Source organism: Embiotoca jacksoni, unplaced genomic scaffold (genome assembly GCF_022577435.1).
Source record: "Embiotoca jacksoni isolate LCO1_2020_lvr unplaced genomic scaffold, fEmbJac1.0.p SCAF_6, whole genome shotgun sequence".
Taxonomy (NCBI): Eukaryota; Metazoa; Chordata; class Actinopteri; family Embiotocidae; genus Embiotoca; species Embiotoca jacksoni.
This window is the reverse complement of record NW_027185414.1, coordinates 1,898,371-1,918,362: the sequence shown is the minus strand read 5'-3', so window position 1 is coordinate 1,918,362 and position 19,992 is coordinate 1,898,371. Positions and strand designations below refer to the sequence as shown.

Sequence of the window (19,992 nt, the reverse complement as noted above, 5' to 3'; positions counted from 1 at the left end):
AAAAAATCCAAACCCACATGGCCCCGTGTGAAAAAGTGTTTGCCCCCTAAACCTAATAACTGGTTGGGCTGAGTTATTTTTTTTTTTAACTTTTATTATTTTTTTTTGGGGGGGGGGGATAAAACTAATCTGACAAGTTATAAATACATACAATAATTTTGTGATTTTATATACAGTCTATGGCTACATAGTTTAATGTAGTCATATATTGTGAAAGTCGTAACCGGAAATAGTTTGCATCATTGACGCTGTTTTGACAGCACCGCTGCGGACCTGCTGTTTCCCCGTGAACCGCGCTCCGGTCGGCGGCTGTAGTCAGTGCTCCTACCCGGCGTCTGAGCTTCAGGGTTTTTTTTCTATTTTTTTATAACATTTTCAACTGCCTCTCGTGTGCTAAAGACAACCGGAATGACTTAAAAGCAACACGTTACCGATATTGACCCTTTCTCTGTGTCTCTGGTCAACCCGAGGCGCTTTCATAGGACTGAGTTTGTTTGACCATCCCAAGTTGTCGCCGTGGTGTTGAAACGTCAGGATACTGTTTCGTTTTATTTGGTCTCAGTCCTGTTTGTGTGGAAAAGTGGGTGAACGTTTTACCTGCGGGCCTTAAACATCAGACAGTCTTTTGGTCTGCAGAAAGTCCGATAAGACGAGGTGAGTCTATAAAACTACTAATCTCTCGTTTTACTGCTTTAGAAACAAGCTGACGTTTCAGAACCAGCGCAGTTTGATATTTATGAGCACTTTCATGAGCGACCTTTTGAAACGGGACCACTGTCTGATTATATCTTTTTTTTTTTACAATGGTTTCTTTTATATTATCCAGTCAAATAACGTGATAAAGAGGTCTCATCTCCCATCCTATGAATGTGATTAGCATGTCAGTTAAAATGCAGTTTTCAGCTTCTGAATTGATTTTCTATAATAATCCTATATTTGCCTAGTTTGCACCCCTTTATTGTTCGTGTTGAATTGCAGAAGCCCCCTAATAATTATATGAGGCTATTCATTCATTTCACACGAATTTGTTTCAAAGTATTTCGAATTTTTTTTTTTTTTTTTTTTTCCATCCATTCATTGTTGACAGTCACAGGGTTGTGGTCGGCCGGGTGTGTTGTTTTCTTCATCCTCATAAGCTGCCTGTGTTACCAGGTGATGTTGGGTTTTTGGTGTTGAAAGGTAGACATTACGTTACATTACATTACGTTACATTACGTTACATTACATTACATTACATTACATTTCATTTCATTGAGCTGACCGGCAGGCAGCGGGAACCTTGCAGCTTCATGCTGCTCCTCTTACAGTAGTATGTGGTTTCCTGCCAGTGCAGAGGTGCACAATCAAAAGGCTTCACTCGCTGGCAAAGAAAACAACAGATGTGTGAAAAAATTGACTAAAACATTTCCCCGGTGAAAACAGTGGTTAAAGAAAAAAAGAAAAGAAAAAAGCAGCACATGAAGATCAGAAAAGCATTTGAAACTAAAATATGGCTGTGAACGTGTGAGTCATTGTAGAAACCACTTCTCCTTTGTCACTTCATATTTTATAAAAGAGGAAAAGAAAGTCCTTGATGCCTTTTTGAAAGTTGCTTTGGATAAAAGCGTCAGCTAAATGAAATGTAATGTAATGGCTGAATAAACTTCATGACCCACACCCAGGACCACGCTGGGGGTGATTCAGGCTTCATGATATACTGGCTTTGTGTGTGTGTGTGTGTGTGTGTGTGTGTGTGTGTGTGTGTGTGTGTGTGTGCGTGCGCGTGCGTGTTTGCTGCTGTATTGATTTAATCGTAGTCCCGAAGGAAAGCTCTGCAGCATTCCACCTGCTCCTCCAATTTCCCCGCAGCAGACACCAACACGCACATAAACGCTGCACGTCGAATCCCCGCGGTGTTTTCACAAAGTACGCACCCTCACGCAGATGTCGCCTCGGGAGCATTCCCCATCAGTAATACAACATCCAACCCTCCACTTCAGCTGCAAACCTCTCTGCGCAGAGGCTTCGATGCTCATTCCTGCTTTGACACAGCTCTGCCGGGCTTCGTTGCAGCATCGGTGGAGATGAAGAACATTACTGTGAATACTTTCATGTCATGAGTCTCACTTTCAGAAAGCGTTCTCAGTGGATGCTCCTGTGTGTGTGACTTTAACCTGTCGAGTCCTGAGCCGCCGGTCGTCTGGGCTGTAAATCAACGTGACAGCAGCAGCCACAACAAGCCAGTTGCTTCTTGTAAAGTGAGGAAAACAAACCCCAAATCTTATCTTGTCTGGGCTGACAGACGACAACACTGGAGCAACGAGAAATCGCACCGCAGATGACACAGTGTGTTTTTCTTTCAGCAGAAAATGCCAGAAGAGACTATTTCCTGTAAATTGTTCCTCAATGTGGCTGTGTTGTGTTTTGCCTGATCTGATACGGTCAGTTTAATTTCATTTTGTCCGTCCGGTGCAGAGAGTGAGAGCTGGTTGTGTGTGTGTGTCTTTGTGTACATGCGTTGGCTTAAACAGCCTCCAAACGAGCCGGTGATCTTTGACCCTCATTCACGCTCGCTGTCACTTCAGCTCTAAAGCCCGACAACAAAGAGCAGCTTTTGTTCCTTCGATTGCTCTTCCGTGCACATTCTTTGCCGCTTCGCTCGGCTGCTTGTAGAAGAGCCGGGTAAACGTAGGCCGAAGGCTGCTGCAGCACAAACATCCAAACTACCAGCTCGGCCTGCGGTAAATGTAGCAAAATAATCACCTCCAATTTTTTTTGCAAGCTGAACCTTGAATGCAAAACGCAAGCTACAATTTATTCCAAAGGAAACTGAGACGAGCAAAGTACTGACAGACCTCGCAAGGAAATTCTGATGACTTCCGGTGAACAGACGGCAACTTAGAAACACAGACATGAAACGCAGTCACAGGAAACTCAGGTGCTTTAAAAAGGTGCTCTGACTTCTGCAAGTGGTGTTTTCAAGCTGCTTTGCCGCACGGAAAATAGGTCACAAGTTATATCACAGGGGTTTTAAATGAAAGCACAAAGCCGTTACAAACAACAGCAGTGTCGTCATCGTCGTTTAAGAAAGTGGGCGCCGTGCTAGTAGCTGTGTCTGGCTCTGGTGCTGAGAACTAAACGCCTACGTCAGCATCACCATGACAACGCTAACAACTGTGTTCGCTGTGTTCAATGTCTTAGTTTTGCATGTTTGATGACAAACTAACACTCCGCTGCAGAGAAGAAGTCTGGTGATCTCCAAACTCATGAGCTTTTACAACCTGGACACCATGGCAACCAAAGATCATCTCTTCAGGACTCGTTTAGACTTTTCACCCAAACACAAAAATGTTAACCACAAAGTGGCAGGAAAGGAAACTCAATTTCTTGGCATTATCTGCAATAGTTGTTGAGATATTTCAGCCTGGACTGACGTGGTGCACGATATCGCAAAATGCTCCGCGACCGTAGATCTTGAAATGGCTCCAGCGCTTCTCCGTGAATACGACTCACTCCCGACTCCCTCTGTCACGGTAGCTACACGTCGCACGTTGTTTTGACTGCAGTCTGCGAGGTGAAAGACGATTTGTGAGGGCGATAATGAGTCATATGACGTGGGAATCGGAGGACACGGTTTACTGGAACACGGGGGGGGGGTTGGGGCGCCTGCCTCAGGCACTTCTCAGGGCTTCATCTTCCTCGGAGCGCCCGTGAGTGACAAGTGCAGTGAAGTGACCAGTTTCAGGATGAGTACTGGTTTCGTACTGAAAACTTTTTAGGTCGACGCAAAGTCTCCGGTGTGTGAGCAGTGTTTCAGTCTTCGTCTCACAACCGTACACACACACACACACACACACACACACACACAAAAGAAAGTGAAAGAAAAGGGGGGATTCTTGTGCCAAGTTGATGCCCGGCCGCCTTGCCGGCACAATAGAGAGTGAGTGGGAGGAGACGGGTTAGTTTACATTTCATGCCAATTCAGGAAGTTTCAACATTGACGGAGAATATGGTGGTTTGAACTGAGTCCGAGTAAATGAATATTCTTTTTTCCAGCCTCATACAAAGGAAATATTTGTTTTTGTTTGTATTATAAATGTACATCGTACACAAACAATTTGTACACTATGAAGAAAAATGAGCTGCTGTTGACTCTACAGGTGTGGCATTACAGACTTTCAATATAGGGCAGGCATTTGCACACACACACACACACACACACACACACACACACACACTCACATAAAAGGGTTTTGTGTGTACTGCGGGTGTATTTTCGCCTTTTCTCAACTGTGTGTGGAGAACTGAGCTTTCCACTGTGTCCACACGAGCCGTCTTCGAGTGGCGGGACACTAGTTCACTGTCCCCCCCCCTGCAGTCAGAGATGCTGAAGTGAGTTACACATTAGTGGCGCGCGTGATGCAGAGTGACTGTTGTAGAGTCTTGTTGTTGAGCCATCGCTTCATCCCCAAACCTCCCGTTTTTGTCTGAATGCAGCCAATGTGGGCATCGGTCCAAGCATGTGTGGCGTTATGTCCGATTAGTCTGTGAAGACATTCAGTCCGACTATTATCTATACCAGGCCTGTCATAATTATTCCATAATGGCCTGATTGAAATAGTTGAAGCTGACAGAATCGTGTCCATTCGTCTGTTGAAAGACACAAATGTCAGACTTCCGTGTTTTACTGGTGCTTTTTGTGTTTTTAATGACGTCATCCTGTTGCCTCTTCTTCTGCTGTAGTTTAATGACAGTGGGACAGTGGAAAATGAATACCAACATACTACATTTGTTACTTGGATTATTGGTACCTGTCATTTTCAGTAGATTCTTTATATATTTCACTAACGGGCTATATATATTTAAGTTGATATTTATGTCATATCTGAGCTGTGAAATTTGTGTTTAAAAAGCCTAAAAGGCAAACAGAAATGTTGATTTTATTTATATTTTCAATGTTCAATATCAACAAATGGCTCTTTCTTCCTGAGAGTGTAATCCACTATTGAACTATGATGAGGCCAGTTCAACAATTTTGGCATAAAATGACAAGGAAAAGATGACTAATCATTCATTTAAATTATTTGTATGGCAATTAGTTATGAAGTAAAATGTGGCGATCCCCTATTCTATGAAGAGCTGTCTCATCCTGAACATGGTGGGAAATAACACAAATCTTAGTTCAGATCAAGCTTCTCTTTCAGGTGTGAAAACGGCCTTCATGTCTTACTTCATTATAAGAAAAGGGAAATGCCAAAACCACAAAGTCATCATGCGAAATCGAGGTTTCAGTTTGACATATCGATGTGTATTTTACTGATGTGAGAAGTAATCTGTGGTGTTTATGATGTGCTTATAGGTGTACAACAATGCTATAAGAAGACGTAATATCACTAAATAAGTTAAAGCTGACTCTCTCCAGAATATACAGTCATATTTCTGATCTCTGTTTGTGCATCTTTTATGCAGCTTTGGTGTACTGATTGACTCCGATGCAAACAGACTTTAGTCATCGTGTTCAAATAGAAAATGTATAATAGGAAACTCTGCTTACAATTATTGTATGTTGCTTATCTCGGCTTGAATAAAGATCAGACGGCCATCCAGGCTCCTCAGTGTCAAATTTATTAATTTAAGTGGACATAAAACTGGCAAATATAAATACCAATTAAAACTGCACTCTGTGCGCCGCCTCCCCGAAGCCGTCTCTCCAACGTGCAGCGCACGAGGGATCACATATCCCCGCTTAAAGTTGCTATTTTTGTCTCGTTTCCTGTCTCCAGCAGGGGGCGCTACGAAATATTACTATCAGGTGTCTTCAGGGCGGGACTGCTATCAAAGATGTAATGTTTGAGGAAGATGTTCATAAAAGTTACAGTCAGTTGCCGGTTCATGGCGAGACGCTCAAAATGGCCGCCACGACCCGGTCACCGATCCACGAAAACAAATTCATGATGCCGAGACACTTTTCGGTCCATCTCAGTGTGATGCACAAGTCCAACAGATTTGGTGCAAGTAGGTTAAACTAGGTGCCGGAGCTGAAGTTTAGGGGGCCACGACCACTCGCAAAACACATCCGATGTATCGTCTCACCACGCCGGATGTGTGTGACACGTTTCGTGATGTTTCAACCATCCTTTGACCTTAAACATCAACTTCCTGTGTCACGGCGAGACGTCAAACTTTGCCACATTAAATGTGGCCGCCGGGGCATCTCTGTAGGGGGCGCTCTCGAGCCGCTTGGCCACGTCCACTCGCGACTCCAGGAGAATACAACATCTTTCGCCGGGAGACATATGTGTTTACACTTTCATGAGTTTTTGAATATGATAAAGACTCCAAAAAGGAAAATCAATTTGAAAAGAATAATAATAAGGAACGAGAAAAAGAAAAATATCCTTAAATAACAAAAGGGCTTTCGCACCATCGGTGCTCGGGCTCTAATAATCCTCTGTGTAAACAGGTGATAAACAGGGAGACCTTTAATCCTGTATTTGGCCTAATTGCTTTCTTAAACCAGATAGAGGTTGTCAGCTGTTGGGTGAACGGAGGTCTGAACAGCACTTGGCTTATTGTGAAGGTCTTGTTTGAATGAGCCCAACCAATCAGATTCGTCCTAAACCAGGATTAAGGATTAAACCCGGTTTAAATGCAGGACATTATATCAATTCATAATTTAGAAGATGGAGAAGTCACAATTCATAATTCATCACAGAGAAACTAAATTCCCTGTATAATGCAGACTGATAGTGTTTATAGGTGTCGAGAAGCATTTTCGACCACCAGCTTGAACCGACTCTGAATTCAGTCCCACTGTCATCTAGTTCGATGCAGTAGTAATAATAATAATTATTATTATTTATTAGTAATAAATAATTAATAATGTCCTCCAGGTTTCTAGTCCAGTTAGAAGAATAATGTTTTCATACCATGTGAAAACACACTAATATTGTCAAAAATAATATGCATATGAACGTACACTACTGTATTTTATAAAGGGAATTTGTGAATGTTTAAATATCCTTCACACTCTTTTGTCATGCGTTAAATCAAAACATCACTTCAGTTGTGATGTTTAGACGTTTGTGATGCTATTTTGCCACCAAGATATTTAAACACATTTCAGAACAACATATTAACATAATGTTAAACTTACTCACTTCTGGTTGGATAGAAGTACATACTGTCAGTGCCAGAATTATTATTATTATTTTTTTAAATCACATATTTGTGCCAATATTGTAAAATAGATTTGTGAATATCTGATCTTACAGTCAGGCAAATGTAGCCAGTGTTAAATTATGAGTCTGGCTGTAAAATGTTAATACCAGTTGGGGTTCATTAACTCAACGACTTCAATATCAAATGCAGCATTCCACCAAACAAAGATCAAATACAGTTTGTACAGTGTCTGTTTGAAATCCTACTGAGCCTCTACATGAAGACCTTAATGAGCGTTTTGCTGCAGGAGTTTCCAGACAGTTTGTTAAAAGATTAACTTGCTGTCATGTCATCCCGACTGAAGGCTAGTGAAGGAGATATTTCCCAGGGGGATGAATGTTAGCGCCGCTGGCTCGGGAATTATAAACCTTTTAAATCAAATGCGTGCTATCAGCATCTGCTGCGGTGTCATATGAGAGAAAAAGGTATTGTTTTAAACTGTGTGTGTGTGTGTGTGTGTGTGTGTGTGTGTGTGTGTGTGTGTGTGTGTGTGTGTGTTATAAGCCTGTCTGGAGTATCAGTTGTGTGTTTCAGCATACATAAGTTATAAATAACCAACTGACCCTCCAGCCTGTGCAGTTTGATATCTATCTATCTGTCTGTCTGTCTCTGTCTGTCCGGCTGTCTGTCTGTTTCTCTGGCTCTGTCTCTTTGTCTGTGTCTATGTCTCTGTCTGTCTGTCTGACTGTCTGTTTCTGGCTCTGGCTTTGTCTCTTTTTCTGTCTGTCTGTCTGTCTGTCTGTGTCTCTGTCTGTCTGTCTGTCTGTCTCTCTCTGTCTGTGTCTCGGTCTGTCTGTCTATCTGTCTCTCTCTGTCTGTCTCTGCCTATCTGTCTCTCTCTGTCTGTTTCTGTCTGTCCGGCTGTCTGTCTGTTTCTGTCTCGGGCTCTGTCTCTTGTCCTGTCTGTCTGTCTGTCTGTCTGTCTGTCTGTCTGTGTCTCGGTCTGTCTGTCTCTGTCTATCTGTCTCTCTCTGTCTGTATCTGTCTCTGTATCTGTCAGTCTTTTTGATGTCGAGGAGAACCGCAACTCTTCCGTTTCCCCTCCTAAAACCCAGCATCTGCAGCATCTGAGGAGTCTGGTATCACGCGGCAACAAGTAGACCTTTGAAAACATGTGTGAGGGAAACTGTGTGGGAAGAAATGAAATTGAAAATGACAAAAATATGTGTTTGTGGTTAATTGACACATGTCTGTCTGGAAACACTCACAATTCTCTAATGTGATGCAAAGTGTTCTTTTTAAGGGAACTCCATTCTGCAGTGTTGAAACAGGCGACACCAGCTATCCGCTGGTCCAGTGAATTCTGTGTACATGCCAGTTTAAAGGGGAAGACTGTTTCCATTGATAAGAGCCTCTAAGGGTCCCTGTGTGTATTTTGAGCCTGAGCTCATTGGTACTCATTGATATGAGGGTGTAGATAAAGAACCAGGAATCTGGGTAAGAATAGTATCATTAAAAAAAACCTGGGTCTTTTTGTTTTATTTCGGATGCGTGTCTGCACATTCAAAGAATGTAAAAGATATGCTTGCGTATTGTTATAATTTGCCTTGTAGGGTTATAAACCACATGCACACTGTGCATTTTAATTTGACCCTATCAGCAGCTTCTTTCTGTTGTGGGGTCTCCGATTTGCTGAACAGTCGTTCTCCTTGCATATGCAGAAATAAATGATTGATTTGCTCCTCTTTTCAGCTGCACTTCACACTGTGTGTTTCTCTCTGATAGTTGTTAGCGATGGAGCCCCGACCGGCAGATCAGCTGAGGACCGTGTTCTTCTTCATCGTCCTCCTCTCCCCTGGTAAGATCACCACACTTCTATCCTTATGTTCATCTGTTCATTAGTAACTGAGTTCACGCTGTAGCCCCATCGCGCTTCTCTCTGTATGTGGTACATTATACTGTGTGCTGTCATGTGTAGAGACAGAAACCTCAAACAGGTTTCCTTCATCGAGGAGATGATTCGATTTTGGGGCATTTACTGAGTACATGTGTGTGTAACTTCTGTTTGCGGGCATCCGGCAACTGAAGTGCCTCAAGAATTAAAAGCGCAGTATTTTGCCGACACATGAGGAAGATCGCATTTGCCACGAATGCACTTTCACTTGTTCAAAACAGTTGTTTCGGGGTCAGTTTCTTGAAACAAGGCAGACTAAATGGGTCCATAAACGTTTGAGGTTATGAGTCCTATGTGTGGTTTTAAGTTGCACGCTACACAAGCAGCCTGCAAACGTAAAGCAGAAAAGTGTGAAACTCCTGTGAAAACAAGTGTTACTCATATACATAACATCTTGAGGTGTTAGTCAAATTCAGCACTCGTAATTTAAACACAAAATTCGAACCAAAGTAGGGGCCCTAAAATAATACCACAATATTTCAAGGTATTTATGCCATAAATAAAGTATTAACTTTACGACCAAATACTTTGAAAAACAAACTATTGCAACAAAACAAATTGAGCAACACTTCCAACTAATTCAGGCATTTTTCATGTTTTTTTGTTTTTTTTCCAAGTTAAAATTACATACCGGTTTAAAACAGACTATTTTCTGAGCATCATTTTACAAAACAAATTCACAAAATCTCAACGAGCATTAGTTGAAAATGTGGTTACAAAAAACATTTTTTTTATGCTAAATATTTTTTTATAGTCTGTTCTCACTCATGTCTGTGGCTTTATTTGTGTTGTATTATTACAATATGCATCCGTAACTCTTATTCACGTGTTGTGTTTCAACAGGTTCATGTGACAATGACCTGTACTTGGAGTTTTGTGGCACCTGGTATCATGGTCGGGGCCCCCTGAGCCTGAACCTCAACCTCTCCACGGGCTGTGATGCCATCACCATTTTAGCCAATGAGAGCTCTCTGTCCATCAGTGGGAAGATCACATCTCAGTGTCAGAGAGAGGAAGTGCTCCCCTTCAAACAACTTGGACTGGATTCCCAGGAGGACAGTGACTTCTGTCTGTACTGGGAGCCGCTGCTGGACCAGTTGAAGCTGCAGGTACGGATTTCTTCTCGCTGTGTTGAAAAAGCAACTCTGCATATCATGGCGCCATTTCAACACCTGCTCCATTTACTTCTCTCTTTATCTCTGTGCTCACATACTGTATTTTAATGCAGCCGAATTCTCAATAAAGCAGTTCTCATTTAAATATTTGTGTGTGTTGTCAGACAGACGGACGAGTGTGAAATGGTGATTAAAACAGAAGTCATTAACCAGCGGTCACTTTAAAAACATTTCCGGCCTGTGCACCGCTCAGATTGAGATTTTCTAACTTCTCGCCGTACACATAATTTAAAGACAATGGCACTGCTGTGATTTCAGCTATATTTACATGTAAAATGATCATTTAGAGAGAAAAGTAGAACTGGCAGAATACCTTTCCTCGTTCTTGTCTCACGCAGCACACATCCTGTCTGTCACTGCTGAACACAGCAGAGCAGAGCAGAGCAGAGGGAGGTGTGCCTTTTCACTAGAGGGGAAACTCTCCTCTATAGAAAGATGTTAAGGTGTGTTCGCAAAGTTGCTAAGTGCTTCTTTGAAAAAGTCTGCGTGAACCGGGCCTTTATTTCCTTTTCTGGGTCAGTGAACCAGGTTGACAACATTTGGATAGCTGTTATTCTAGACTCGGACTTAAATCAGCGCTGCCGGCATGCGCTTCACAGTGGCTGCGGCTAAGTACGGATAATGTTACAGGAGAGAATCGCTCACCTCCCACAAGGCCGCCTTCCCAAAGAATAAAGCTCGGCCAGTAACAGCCTTTCAGTGAGTTATTTGAAAAGTCTCTTACAAGGCGCAGTTTGAGGATTTTTTTTTTTTTTTTTTTTTTTTTTTTTTTTTTAATCTTCGTGCAACTAAACGACTCATGAAAACTTGACTAAGACATTTGGCGTTGACACTTTGTGGATGACCCTAAATGACACATTTGTGATTTGTCAACGTTTGTCTGCCTTTTTTAAATATGAGAACGTGTCAATGTGACATCCTGTTTGAAGTATAAAGTGTGAAAACACAACTAACAACTTAATGTTTGGGGGGGGGAAACTAGTATAATCGCTGAAAGTGAAATATTCACATGTTATACTGAAATACATGCATGTGAAATGTCTCCGTCATTGTTTCACCAAATAGAAAGCTTGGAAACAAACTGAAAATGTGTGCAGCATACGCTCCATATTCTACACTAGTTTAATCGACGGAGGTTGTTTGTTGTTGTTTTGTTGTACAGATTGGAGGGAAGAACCTGACTCTGTGTTGGCCTGCGAGCTTGCAGGACTCCTGCTGCACTGATCTGTCTTATGGGCCCAAAACACCTGTCGTACAGTACGGCATCGGCAAAGGAAGAGTCTGGACGGATAACCTCTCCACGGAAGTACACAGCAGCTACATGTTCGGAGGACAGTCCATCAACTGCAGTAAGAGAACGGATGTTATCTACAGGACATCTGTACATTTAGTATATGTAGCGGAAAGATGAAAAGTTGATGATGAAAGATGAAAGTTGCACATAAATAGATTTTCTGTATTATTCTGTAAGTCAGTATTTCCGCACTGCCACAAAGTACCAAGATGTCCTCTTTTGTCAGTAAGGAGGAGCAGGACAAGATCTTGATCAGCTGATGTTTGAATCTATCATTTTTCTAAAGAATTAGCTGACACCAATCTATTACAACCTTTTTTCAAGCACTATATATATAAATACAATTATTTGCCATGAGGCATTTTCCATTTTCATGTAGTTCATTCATCACCCCCCCTGCTGCATAAAGACCTTCATTTTTGCAGTTTCCTTCAGTTCAGCCGAGTGTGTTTAAGTCAGTCGAAGTAACTTAAGTTTTTTGTTTTGTTCTGTTGAGTTTTGTTGTTTCAGTATAAAATGTGAACAACTCTGCTCTTCTTTTCCTTTTTTTTCCCAGTGGCATTATGTTACCAAGCAACTGAGGGATCCGCCCACGTCAACACGTAATTTCCTCTGTTTTTCTTCAAAAGCACATTTGCACTTACTGTAGAAGTGTCATGACGGGTGTTTCTGACAACACCCTTCCTCATATGTCTTTGTCTTCATTGCTGAGACCACTGCTGTGAAGTTTCACATAATCACCCTCGCAAAGTTTGCCTACAAACAGGAAGCTGAGCTACAAACTGTGTTGGGGAGGGAGTTACAAAAATACAGTTGCTCTTTTTGATATGGATATCTGCAACCAGGGTTTTCAACTTAAAATGATGGTGGTGTGTGTTGATGTCTGTGTCCAGACCCCAAGAGACCACGTTGAAGTCCCAGAACATCAAACATCCCTGCGCTCACAGATCCGAGGTGGAGTTGAAGGAAGACCTCGGAGGCTACAACGTCACATCACCTGTAAGACAAACACAGCGAAAACAGATTCATTTTCACATTCACAAAGATACTACAGCTCAATTCCATGTTAAAAATTTAATTTGTATTAAATTACCAACAAAAAACATTAACAGACCAAAATCAACTTGGTTTTAGATGAATATATTTATATAGATCTTCTATATTTCTATTTCCTTGACCTCTGTGTTTTACACAAGTAAAACAGTAAACACAGCAATAACTATGACACAATTTGAAATGACACAAACACAAAGAAATGACAAAGACCTGCGCCGATTGAATCCACCTTGATCAACTAGATAAATATCCTCATTTAACATAAAATGCCCATTAGACTTTTACAATCCCCAGTCGTGGAGTAATAATTAGACCACACAGGTTTTATATTAGTCATGTTTTGATGTGCTGATTCAGAACAAAAACCTCTTGAGACAAAGTGAAATACATCTGTGTGACAAAATCAACTCAACTCAGCCGTATCATCTGCAGATATTAATTCACTTCCTGGTTTTGCACATTACTCCTGCTGGAGGGACAGTCGAAGATTCTTTTTCTATCTCGCACAGCAGTGTTGTCACGAAGAGTTGCATGACAGAGTAATGACTATGATCATTTCTCAGTAGTATCTCCACTTCAGCAAGGAGGCTGCTTCCCATCTGCGACCGTGGGCATCCATTTTTAATCAGGGGCTTCCTTTGTGGCACGTTTTTAAACAACCCGGAGAGCTTTCATTCGAGCTGAGGGCAGTGGTGTAGTGGTGTAGTGGTGTAGTGGTGTAGTGGTTTAGCTTAGAGAAATAGGTGAGAGGTCAGCCACATGAATGTGAATGATGGCGGCGTTTTACTGACAAGTAGAGGATGGATATTGAAAGCTGACATTAGTCCTCCGAACTACCTTAAAATAGACCCATTTGTGTAAATACCCTGCAATCTACACACACATCTACTCATTACGACTGTGTACACTGGGTGGGCAGGGGGGGGGGGGGTGATTCACGCTCACAAGCAGAGCTGCGCAGGGGCACGAATTGGTGTCGTTGGTGTCGCTCGAACTTTGAAAACGTCTCATCATCTTCAGAATAATACAGAATTCAGCAGCCAGTTGATGGCCAGCAGCTGACTTTTCATGTAATATGAAAGTAAATGTACCCAAACGACCGTGCTCCATCTGTAGCTGTGAAACGTTTGCGTGTTGTGTTTTCCAGACAACTGCAGGTGAATCTTCAGAGTCCACAACCACCGTCCATCTCCCGCCTGCTTTAAAACACGCTGCCAAACCGAAGAGCAAAGTGGTGTTGTCTTTCTTCACAAACAACTCCATGTTCCAGGTGAGGCTTCTGTTCGCTCTCAGTCAGCACTGACAACCGTCGACCTGCACAGTTCCCCTGTGTGTAGCTCTATGGGCTGTGTTACATGAGAGGAAGGTACTGAAGCGTGTGTCCGTTCCAGGTGGGCAACAATGAAACATGGACTCTCAACAATGTGGTGGGAATCACTGTGGGGAACAAGGCCAACGAGGTCATCAAGGATCTGTCTGAGCCAATTAGGATTGGCTTTCACCATGATGTCATACCTGTAAGTTATTGTACCTTAGTGGCCTTTAATCTGTCCAATAATGATCACTGCCCATGTTATATTGTCTAAAGCTTTACTTTCAAGGGTTCTTTTTAGATACACTTTAAAATCATGCCAGCTGAACATTCGAGGTCTCTAATCTAAAGTTAAGCAAGTACTTGGCGCTACTTACAGTAAAGTATGGTCGACTAATTTACGCTTAAATATTTGGTGGTCCTTAGTTTCTTAGTTGCCATAGAGACGTATTGTTTTTATGACCTAGAGTAACATGTTTTGAGCCTGGACTGGTTCCGTGAAACTGAAACGCTCCCTGTACCCATGGTTTTCCCTTTTATTGTAATATTCACAGCACTTAAACCAATAAAGCTAATTATAATCTTATTTTACCACTTATTGGTGATCTATCATTCTTTTATGGTAGACAGTGCATTTTTAAATAAGTATTGTGATGTCAACAGTCCAAAATTGCATGAAAGTGCATTTTTAGGCAAATCACTGCCCACCGCTGCCACAGCACTGAACAGAACTGTGGAACAAATACAAGGTTCTGCCACAACTTTACCTTCTGCCAAGCTGCACGGGGAGGAAAGAGAATGTACAGAGGTCAAAACGTCATCATGTTGACCCTGATGAAGGGCACAAGGCAACACGCATTGGTCTAGTAATAAAGCTGGTCCACATACTGCAAGTGTTGAAAACATTAAGCCAGCATGTTCACCACAGTGTGTTCTATAGATGTCAAGCAACAAACAGGCTCTTGAATGTGGTTTTCTGCAGATGTTGTCTGAAGAAATGATTATTTTCCTCTTCGGTTTCATGACGCCTGCTCGGTGACAAAGAACACACAGAAACCACGTCGGGTTTTTTCATCTTCCTTCACGTCTTGCAAAAACAGATTGTGCGCTATACGTCTTGAAGACCGGCGGTTGCTTCTTCTCTGCAGTTCACACAACAGCACATAAAACCAGCGTCCAGCGGCTGTATTCTTACCACACAGTGACACACACCACACTATGTTGGGTTATGGGGACACAAAGCACACCAGAGTTTGCACGTCGGAAGCAGGTCATGAATCCCTCAGTTTACAAACAGCAGTGTCCATCACGACGAAATGAAAGCACACAGAACTTTGATCTGACGAAAATACGTGCAGCATTTTATTTGAAAATGATTGGAAATCATGTGTCTCTTCTCTTTATTACAGAAAATGTATTCAAGGAAATGTGTTTCTTGGGACACCAGGGAAGGTTGGTACTGTTTAGAATCAAGACTGTAAACGATTTCCTTCGTATTTCCCTGTTTATGTATCTGAAATCCCAGATATGATGTTGAAGTCGGTGTTTTCTGTGCAGATCCTTGGCAGGTGAACTGGTTGGTGGATGGATGTGAGACTCGGCAGGGAGGAGCGAACCACACCGAGTGCCTGTGTAACCATCTGACTTACTTCACCGTGCTGGTGGTGAGTCCTGCAGCAGACACACCGCTCTGTTTTACATTCAGTAAACAAACAACAGACACAAAGTAACAGGAATGAAACTGTCACGCAGGAAATACATAGAAATAGAAATCTAGACAGTTGATCGGACTCATTTCACTTTGTCCTCCAACAGCAACTGAAGCCTCGACCAGTGCGCCACCTTCTGGCGCTCACTGTCATTACATATCTGGGCTGTGCCATATCGCTGATCAGCTGCGTCGTTCTCATTATTTTTCTCTGCAGGAAAAGGTAAAACTACTGTTGAGGGTTCATATAGTCTATTACACACACACACACACACATATATATGATAATGTCCCCTCCTCATTTCCTTTCCTTCCTCCTCCAGGAGGCGATCTGATGAGCAGTCCATCCCCATCCACATGGGCTTAGCCGGGTCCCTGGCCCTCCTCAGCCTGCTCTTTTTTTTCACGGGGGTCCTGGCCAACGTGGGAGGGGAGATTATGTGTGCTTGGGTGGGGCCGGCCCTCCACTACGCCCTGCTCAGCTCCCTCACCTGGATGGGTATAGAGGTGTTCCACACCTTCTGGTTGGTCTACATGGTGTTCAGCCTCTCCCCAGAGCCCTACATCTGGAACCTGGTCGGCTTCGGTGAGTGTGTGAAGTAATATTTCTGAGAATGCATCTATTGGCTCATTAAGGTGTGTGTGTGTGTGTGACTCCTGATTTTTTTTCTTTTCCAGTGGTCCCTGTCGTTCCTGTTATCATTCTGGTTTCAGTCGGTGATATTTATGGACTGAGAGAGGTGGTGCAGAGCGATGACATCTCCAATCCTTATCGCATGTAAGCTTCCCCTCAACTGATCTCAGATCATTGGACTGCTGTGGTGAAACATGTGCAGTCATGTCTGGATAGTTAAGAATTGAAAGCAACAGCTGTAAATCACAGTGTTTAACCGCCTCAGTAGCAAAACACTTCAGATTTTTGGGATGATTTGTCTCTTTTGGGGATTATTTGAGAGTATTTTGCTTTTCCAGGTGCTGGATGAAAGTTACCCATAAGGCCATGCTGGCTCACTATTTCACCAACATGACGATCCTGACCATCATGGTGTTGTCGGGCTTCGTGATGCTCTTCCTGGTCTACAAAAAGATCCGCATCCGGGACGAGTGGAGGCAGAACCGTGTGGCCTTCCTCAGCATCTGGGGCCTCAGCTGTCTCTTCGGGACCACTTGGGGTCTGACCTTCCTGGACTTTGAACCCCTCTCTGACTTCATCCTCTTCCTCTCCTGCATCCTGAATGCCTTTCAAGGTCTGTGGTGGACAGCCAGTTGAAAATACTTGTGTTTGCAACTAATTAGTATTTTTGTTATCATTTAGAAGGAAACATGTGAGAACGCTTTTAGAACTAGATCGAATTTCTATGCATTATTTGATACTTTCAGAATTGAAATAATATTTTCTCCTAAGTAAGCACACCAATCTATGAATGGAAATGACTTGTGTATTAGAGTTTTCCAGCATTATTAACACCTTCACGGGTATTTCTCAGTCTTTGGACAGAGGTATGTTCATTGTTGGCTCAGACATTGGTGCGTGTGTATTTGGAGCCAGTAGTCCATTGTATCAGTGTGGGAATGAGACAATGGCCGTATTTAATCAAGGCCTTCTGTTACTGGCGCCTATCAGTAGCAAAGCTGCTTCCTCTCACATGTACCACATTTGTTTTTGATTCAGATCCAAACACTCATTTTATTAACTCTATGTTTACTGCACATTGGTCAGAAAGATAATTTTCTATTTCAACTGACAGTTTAATATTTATTTATCTATCTATCTAAATTTGACCTACCTACCTACCCCTACCTACCTACCTACCTACCTACCTACCTACCGACCGATCTACTGACCGATCTACCGACCTGCCTACCTATAGTATCCATTAAATCGACCTAAAGCCTGTTTCCTACAACTTTAACAGTATCTTCAGAGATTCAGTGAATAGACATTAAGTTGTCTCTTTTCCCTGAAGAACTTATGAGCAAAGAATAGTTGAATAAAGTAAACCAACTGTATATCCAGGCACTGGCGAATAGTGTGTAGATAACAAACTTAATCCTATGAAACATGTTGAACCAAGCTTTAAGTGATAAGCAGCAACAAAAATGTCCCCTCGGGGATTAATAAAGTAACTACCTAACCTAACCTAAAACCGGCTTTTAACTTGGACACTTGCAGCTTAAACCAGTGATCAGAGACAGGAAGGATTTTAAAAACTAAAATCTAGCTGAAGTGTTCACAGTCTTTGTGCAACAGACTTCCTTGAAGCATGTTATGATGCACCAACCAATGTCATGTCACATCCCAACGTCTATTAAAGACAATGGAATAGATCCATCATATAGCTTTCAGCTCCTTATAGTGCAGCATCATTTGGTTTGAAAATCATACATCGACTGTGATGACATGCAGTAAAGCCACATATATACTGTATATTACACAGGCTTTTGTCGCGTTGATTCTGAAATGGAGAAATGAGCAGAGATAATGAGTGACTGAATGTTGGCTGTGGTCCGTCCTCCAGGTTTCCTCCTCATGCTGCGGTTCTGCATGCTGGACTGGATGCGGAAACAGGCCGGTGGCTCTCCCCTCGGCAGCACCAGCTCCGGATCAACCAGGCAGCACATGCTGCAGGCTTCGGAGAGGAGATAAGTGGACAAAACCAAAAAAGGTGTGGGACAGAGAACAGGGACAGAATCAAAGCTGCAGCGGTCAAACTTGTCTTCGAACCAAGGTAAACGTCTCAATGGACAGGATCGCTCCACCGCCGACCGAGACACTCCAGCTTCACTGCTCTGATATAATTCTGTGGTCAGGTTTGGGAACCGCTGGGAAATATGAGTGACAGCGCCGACGAGCAGTGAGCGAGCTCTCCACACTCCTCCTCCTCCTCTGTTAGTAAACATCCCAGGTCTGCTTTATTGGTAAACACAATCACACGGAGCTGAATCCACAAACACCTGCTGGTCTACTATCAGTTTGGACCTGCTCTCTGCAGCTCGCGCTCTGTGTTACTGCAGAGGTGGCGATGATGGTGATGAACTGATGAGTCAGCATTCCCTCCATAACTCCCATCTATTGGCTGGATCTTCTCAAATTCAATGATCTGTTTATGCATGAACCAATCAGTGTTAGTTAGATCACCGAATGGTGGGTTGTGTTCATTAATCATCTCATGAGGTGAAGAGGAAGAACAATGCGGTCAAATGAGGATTTCTATTTCATTCCAGACATGTAAACTCACAGTTGTCTCAGTTACATTTGGATAGAGATTAAACAAATATAACATGTAAATAAACCTTGCTGGGAGCATTTTAACCAGCCTGGTGTGGGTAAACTCCAGTTAGCAGCCAGGTCAGGTGAAAAAGATACTTGATGACATGAGTCTTCTTCTCTGGGCCAGTGAATAAGAATCACTCAGGGACACGTGATACTCGCCTGGAGCCTGTATTTGCAGAATATCTAGACTGGCTCTAGTTATAGAAATAATTTATTTGAGATTCAGAATCATAAATTGGGGATGAAGATAAGCTTTATTTCCAGAAAGGGAAACATGGGGAAGTGAAATGATTGCAGGTTACTGTGCTGTGATTTATATATTGTGTATAAAGAAAAAAATGTTATTATTGAAGAGCTCCTTCAACCTTAGATAAGCTTTATATTTAAACTTGTACTTTTTCATAGCTGATTTATTTTTATGATGTTTTTATTAAATAGCACTTTAGATTTTCAGTCTGTTAAAACATGTAATTATAGAACCTCAGTGAGTTGTTGTTTGTGTTGTTTTTATGTGCATCATGGAAGACTTTTCATACACAAGATGTAAGCATTATAAAATAATAGTGTTTTGTAATCAATGCCTCCAGAGTGACTTCATGTTTTGTTTTGTTTTGTTTTGTTTTTCCTGAACGAATTCAGACTTTTATTAGATTTCGACCAGAATTTAATTTGCAGGTGTTCATCCTCAAAATGGACCAAAAATGCATTTAATGAAGGGATGTTTCTTTCATGTCCAGTAGAACTCAAAGTATAATTTCAATTCAATTCAATAATGTCGCATTAAATCGCAACATTAATCATCTCGGGGCATTTCACACAGTCAGGCGGAGACCTTCCAGCATTATAGAGGAACCAAAAACCTGAACGGTTCCCACATGAGCGACAGTGAGAAACAGAGAACTCCCTGACAGATAATGAAAAGTTGGTCACGGGGAACATGGAGAGTTTGTACATACTGTGACGGTTGCACCTTTATTTTCTAAAGTAAAACCTTATGTCACTCGAATTATTGTGTATATATGAACTATTTTTGATGTACGTACAGAGTTTTAATAAAAATCGTTTGGTTAAAAAAGAAA

The 19,992-nt window shown here is 42.2% G+C and overlaps 1 protein-coding gene across 2 annotated transcripts; it reads left to right on the top strand.

The window, feature by feature from the left end:
- Positions 1 to 297: 297 nt before the first annotated feature.
- On the top strand, positions 298 to 19,992 carry LOC138212810 (adhesion G-protein coupled receptor G5-like). Of its 2 annotated transcripts, none has more exons than XM_069173387.1 (15): positions 298 to 654; positions 8,926 to 8,998; positions 9,938 to 10,203; positions 11,432 to 11,618; positions 12,120 to 12,165; positions 12,457 to 12,562; positions 13,767 to 13,889; positions 14,011 to 14,136; positions 15,341 to 15,383; positions 15,489 to 15,595; positions 15,747 to 15,862; positions 15,963 to 16,225; positions 16,318 to 16,417; positions 16,612 to 16,886; positions 18,159 to 19,992. In XM_069173387.1, the coding sequence occupies exons 2-15, from the start codon at positions 8,935 to 8,937 to the stop codon at positions 18,284 to 18,286; spliced, it is 1,950 nt and encodes a 649-aa protein (XP_069029488.1). In that variant the 5' UTR covers positions 298 to 654; positions 8,926 to 8,934; the 3' UTR covers positions 18,287 to 19,992. The 2 variants fall into 2 exon arrangements, with proteins under 2 accessions (XP_069029488.1, XP_069029490.1); XM_069173389.1 differs by lacking the exon at positions 298 to 654 and adding an exon at positions 8,245 to 8,316.